General features: G+C 46.5%; 1 protein-coding gene across 1 annotated transcript; it reads right to left on the reverse strand.

Moving 5' to 3' along the window:
• Window positions 1-726: 726 nt before the first annotated feature.
• LOC144587937 (uncharacterized) lies at window positions 727-5578 on the reverse strand. The gene is made up of 2 exons (XM_078389648.1): window positions 1712-5578; window positions 727-1529 (listed from the first exon to the last, which is right to left on the reverse strand). Exons 1-2 carry the CDS (start codon window positions 5448-5450, stop codon window positions 1522-1524), a joined length of 3747 nt encoding a protein of 1248 aa, XP_078245774.1. The 5' UTR covers window positions 5451-5578; the 3' UTR covers window positions 727-1521.
• Between the last annotated feature and the right edge of the window lie 390 nt (window positions 5579-5968).

A 5968-nucleotide genomic window follows, 5' to 3' on the forward strand; every position in this document is an offset into this window, starting at 1 on the left:
GCTGGTTCAATATGAAGCAACCAGACTTGTTTGTGCTTGAGTTTATGCTGTGATTGGTTTTAGAGGTATAGGAACAATAACCACCAGGCAGAGATCCTTTGCTTTGTATCCCTGCATTGACCAGGGGGTTGATCTCAATGGCCTTATAGGCCCCTTCCAACTTAATGATTCTATGAGCATTCCTCTTTGATACCAGCTTCATTGACTGATGATTTCTTACTGGACACATTTCAAAGTGCTAGCCTACATCTGGGTGGGCACAGTGTGGTTCTCCGGAGACGTTCTGGAAGCATACACAGTAGGGAGGTATGCTGGAAGCTGCAGTTCAATAACATCTAGAAAGCCTAACTTAGCCCTTTGTTTCTTTAGTCAGTCTGGTAGCTTGGAACCAGGATGCCGATGAGCCAAAGCCTACCCTACCATTCCTCCTGCCTATTTCCTGGGCTCCTTCTGCACAGTCGTCTATTTTCTGAAACCAGAGATCAATGCTTGTCATGGCTATTCTGACTTTGGACATGGCAATTCCAAAAAATTACATTGTGTTACATCCAATCCAGTCTCCCAGGCCAGATGTTCTTTCCTTCCTGCACTTCTTTACCCATTTATTTTACCTTGAATGATCAACTGTAACAACCTATTGTGACAAACCCAGACCTACTGGGATATGTCACACAGTTACTAAGCTGCCACCAACCATTCCCTGTAAGAAGTCACACAGACCAGGGATGGATTTTTAAACAATAAAAAGAATAAGGTTTATTTTAAATACACACAGGGAAAAATAAACAATCAGGTGAATAGATAAAGTAACGTGGCTTATTCTCACTCATACAAGCATACAGTTTGGTTCACACAGAACCCTTAACTTGAAGCACAGACCCTGAACCTATCAGTTCTGGCTAACCAACAGACACCTGAACCTATCAGGTTGGTACTCTGACACACAGAAGTACCCTGTCTGACACACAGACTCCCACAACAGCTTCTTCTTCCCAGCTGCTGCTTCGTCACATCCCAGTGTCTCTCAGCATCTCACAGTGTCTCTTTCTCCACACACGCTCCACATATATATACAGTACAGCCCCTCCTCCTGATGTCCCGCCTTCCACTCCCCATAGGATGGAACTTTCCCTCCAAACCCATGACAGACAGGTAACATCAGTGCTGTATGTAACACCTCCCCTCTTTATAAGTTGTTTTGTAGGGGGAAAGCTAAGGTGCTTTTCACCAAAAAACAACCTTGATAAAACACACAAAAACAGTTATACATACCATATTATACTTACTCATACTTACACTCCAAGTTAACCATAGCAAATATGCATTTAAACATTTTACCATATACAGTACATCAATTTACCTTTATTAATACAAACCAAATTCAAAACCAGGTACATTTTACTTTTTATCAGCATTATATACACATAGTCCATGTTCTTTCGCCGTCTTCATTCTTCAGGTCTTCTTGATAAGGCGTCAGCAACACAGTTCACTGACCCTCTGACCACCTTCACTTCAAAGTCATAGTCCTGTAGGTTTAAAGCCCACCTCATAAGTTTGCTATTGTGGGTTTTCATTGTCTTTAACCATTGCAATGGTGAATGGTCAGTGCACAGAATAAAACGTCTTCCCCAGATGTAAGGCTTGGCCTTCTGGATCGCGTAGACTATGGCCAAACACTCCTTCTCCACGGTTGCCAAATGTCTCTCACCTTTTTGAAGTTTCCTACTCAGGTAGGACACTGGATGCTGGTCACCATTCTCATCCTCCTGGCACAGAACTGCTCCTACCCCGCTGTTAGACGCATCGGTGTAGATGATGAACTCCCGGTCGAAGTCTGGAGCACGCAGGACAGGATAGTTGATTAACGCCTCCTTCAACCTCTGGAACGCCGCCTCACAGTCGCTGGTCCACGGGATGCGGTCATCAGCCTTCTTCCTCGTCAGATCGGTCAGCGGAGCCGCAATCTCGCTAAACCTCGGGATGAACTTTCTGTAGTAGCCCACCAACCCAAGAAATGATTTGACTTTTTTCTTGGTGTTGGGTCTAGGCCAATCACGAACTGCTTCTATTTTGGCCTCCAGGGGTTTTATCATTCCTCCCCCTACCATGTGACCCAAGTATTTTATTTCTGGGCTACCCAGCTGACACTTGCTGGCCTTTACTGTTAGCCCTGCTGCACTTAACCTCTGCAGCACTAACTCCAGGTGTATCAGGTGATCTTCCCAGGTATTACTGAAGATCCCTATGTCGTCAATGTAGGCCACTGTAAAGTCACTGAGCCCTGCCAAGGTCTGGTCCATCAGCCTTTGGAATGTGGCTGGTGCATTTCTGAGACCAAAGCTCAGGACTCGAAACTCATAGAGACCAAAAGGGCTGCAAAAGGCAGTCTTTTCTTGATCCCTGGGATCAATTCTTAATTGCCAATATCCCTTTACCAGGTCCAATGATGAGATGAACCGACAACCCCCTATGGTTTCAATCAGGTTGTCTAGCCTGGGCATTGGGTAGGCATCAGGAGTGGTTACACGGTTTAATTTCCTGTAATCGACACAAAACCTAATGCTCCCATCAGGCTTGTCCACAAGGACTATCGGAGAGGACCAAGGACTAGAAGAGGGGACGATTATGTTCTCCCTCAGCATCTCGTCCAGCTCCTTCCGCACCTTGTCCCTATAGGGTCCCGTTACTCGGTATGGGGATACTGCCTGCGGGGGTGCATCCCCTGTGTGGATCCGATGCATCACTCCCTTCACTATCCCCGGCTTGTTGGAAAACACCTGTTGATATTTACTAAGCAGCATTTTTAGTTCGTGCTGCTGGTCTTGGGTGAGTGCAGGACTGATCTTTACCTCCTCTGGGTTGTATTTTACTTCCCCTCTACCCTCCCAGAAGGGTAATTCAGCTTCCTCACTCTCAGCTGCTTTTATCGCGAATAAAACCCTCTGTTCCCCTCTGTAGTAGGGTTTTAGTGCATTCACATGAACCACCCTCCTTGCTTGGTTCTCCTCCTGCTCTATTAGGTAGTTCAGGTCTGACATCTTGGAAATGACCCTATATGGTCCTGCCCATTTGAGCTGCAGTTTATTCTCTCTGCAGGGCTTAAGCCAAAGCACTTCCTCCCCTGGGTCAAAGTGCCTCTCTCTAGCTTTGCGGTCATACCATGTTTTCTGTCTGACCTTCTGAGCTTGCAGGTTTTCTGCTGCCAGCTCTAGATTTCTCCTTAGGTCATTCATCAAGGTGTCTATGTAAGTCACAACGTCTTGTGGGTCATCCTGGGTGATCTGCTCCCAATTTTGTTTGATCAAATCAAGGGGCCCTTTCACCCTTCTTCCAAATAAAAGTTCAAATGGACTGAACCCGGTACTGGCTTGTGGCACTGATCGATAAGCAAACAAAAGGGATTGCAGCTTCTGGTCCCAATTGTTTGGATTCTCTGCCAAGTAAGCCCTTATCATGCGCATGAGAGTCCCATTGAACTTCTCAGTTAACCCATTACTTTCCGGATGATAGGCAGTGGTTTCCTTGTGCTTAATTCCACAGATTTGCCATAAGCGTTTCATGAGCTTTGATGTGAACGATGCGCCCAAATCTGTGATTATCTCTGAGGCAAATCCCATCCTGGACATATACCCCACCAAAGCATCGGCCACGGTGTTAGTTTCAATGTTAGACAAGGGTATGGCTTCAGGATACCTTGTGGCATGGTCCACAATTGTTAGAATGAACCTGTTCCCCCTCTTTGTGGCCTTGGGCAAAGGTCCCACAATATCCACCCCTATGCATTTGAACGGAGTGTCAATCACAGGCAAAGGGCACAACTTTGCTTTGGTCCTGTCTCGGTTATTCCCCTGCCTTTGACACACATCACATTGTTTACAGAACTCCCTGATCTGCTTCCCTATGTCAGGCCAGTAGAAATTCTGTGTGATTCTCTGCTGTGTTTTGTTCACTCCCAAGTGTGCAGCAAACATGTCAGAGTGACCCCTTTGTAAGATCATGGGGCGATACTTTTCAGGTACCACCAGCTGACTTCTGATCCCATCTCCCCCTTTTGAGATATTCCTCAGGGTCTCTCTATATAAAATCCCCTTTTTCTCCAGAAATCTCACTGGGGTTTCAGGTGTTAGCTGGGCGTCAGTCACCTGTTCAAAACACTTTTGGAGAGTGGCGTCTGCCTTTTGCTCCTGTCCAAATCTGCTGTCTGTGGTTAAGGTTTCCACCACAGCTTCTGAACTCCCCTCTGCTTCCGTCTCTGGCTCATCATTACCCCCCTGAACTGTCCCTGTGGTGGCTTGTGAGCGTGTAATCACTAGCACCCGTTTCACATGTTCAGCCAGGTCATTTCCCACGAGCACGGTTGCTGGCAGAGTCGATGAAATCGCTAGCCGCCAAACTCCCCTCCAGCCTTGAAAGTTGACAGGTACCTCTGCTACTGGCAGAGAGATTACCTGCCCCTCAATCCCTGCCACCTTTATGCTCTCATTTGGGATTATAAACTCCCGAGGAATAATATCTGGATGGCACAGGGTTACCTGGGAACAAGTGTCCCGCAGCCCCCTATACTGACGGTCAAGTATTCCTACGTCCACCCCTGCTGTCTCAAACAACTGAGAATCTGTTTTTATCAGCAAGCAGCGCTTTACCTCTATAAGAGGACCATTTTCCTCAGCCTGATCAGCAGAGGTAGCTGTTCCAGACTGAGTAGTCATGGCAACAGGCTCCCTCAGTGACAATGAGCCTTGCTCTCTCTGGACACAGAACACAGCTTTTGGCTTGGTTCCACTAGAATCCTGAGGCACCATTCCTTTTAGCTGCCTTAATTTCTCACACTCTGAGATTAGATGGCCCTTTCCCTGACAGAAATAACATTTTCTGGTGTATTTTGATTCTCTCTCATCTTGTTTTAGTTTTCCCTCCAAAATCTGAGGTCTTGGTTTCATGTCTGAGGGCTTCCCTTCACCATGGGCCCCTCCCCCTTGCTGGTTTTTCCCTGGTCCCTGAGAGTACTTGCTGTAGGCTTCTTTGGGTTTACCTACAGATTTCCCCTCACCCAAGGGCTTTCTTATTTGGGAAATAAAATCCGCGATCTCAGCGGCTGCTGCCACAGATTTCGGTTTCCTTTCCCTCACCTGGAATTTCAATTCCCCATGCAGGACTGAATAGAACTGTTCCAGTGCTATCAAATCTTTAAGCTGCTCATAGGTCTCTGTTCCCTCCTGCGATAGCCATTTCTCAAGCAGCCTCACCAATTGGGCCCCCACTTGGGTAAAAGTCTGCTCTGGCTTCTTGGTTAGGGACCTGAATCTTTGTCTCAGCTGCTCTGCATTTATCCCATGTCTGGCAAACACCAGTTTTTTATACTCTGCAAAATCTTTCATCAGTTCCTCAGGCATCTCGGCATAAACCTCAGCCAGGCTACCACTGATTAAAGACCGCATGATGGTCATCTTCTCAGTTTCCCTCACTGAGAAGTCCACAAACGCTCTTTCCACTAAGGAAAAGAACACCTCAGGACAATCTCCCTTGTGGTACACAGGGAATTTCTTCAGATCAGCCTTAGACAGTTGGCCTCCCTCAGAATCCCGCTGCCACCAATCAATGTGACAAACCCAGACCTACTGGGATATGTCACACAGTTACTAAGCTGCCACCAACCATTCCCTGTAAGAAGTCACACAGACCAGGGATGGATTTTTAAACAATAAAAAGAATAAGGTTTATTTTAAATACACACAGGGAAAAATAAACAATCAGGTGAATAGATAAAGTAACGTGGCTTATTCTCACTCATACAAGCATACAGTTTGGTTCACACAGAACCCTTAACTTGAAGCACAGACCCTGAACCTATCAGTTCTGGCTAACCAACAGACACCTGAACCTATCAGGTTGGTACTCTGACACACAGAAGTACCCTGTCTGACACACAGACTCCCACAACAGCTTCTTCTTCCCAGCTGCTGCT

Source organism: Pogona vitticeps, chromosome 3, assembly GCF_051106095.1.
Source record: "Pogona vitticeps strain Pit_001003342236 chromosome 3, PviZW2.1, whole genome shotgun sequence".
In the NCBI taxonomy this organism is placed as follows: Eukaryota; Metazoa; Chordata; class Lepidosauria; order Squamata; family Agamidae; genus Pogona; species Pogona vitticeps.

Bases quoted from the DNA above. Each gene is read 5' to 3' on its own strand.
- LOC144587937 (XM_078389648.1), bottom strand. From the start codon at position 5,450: ATGACCATCATGCGGTCTTTAATCAGTGGTAGCCTGGCTGAGGTTTAT.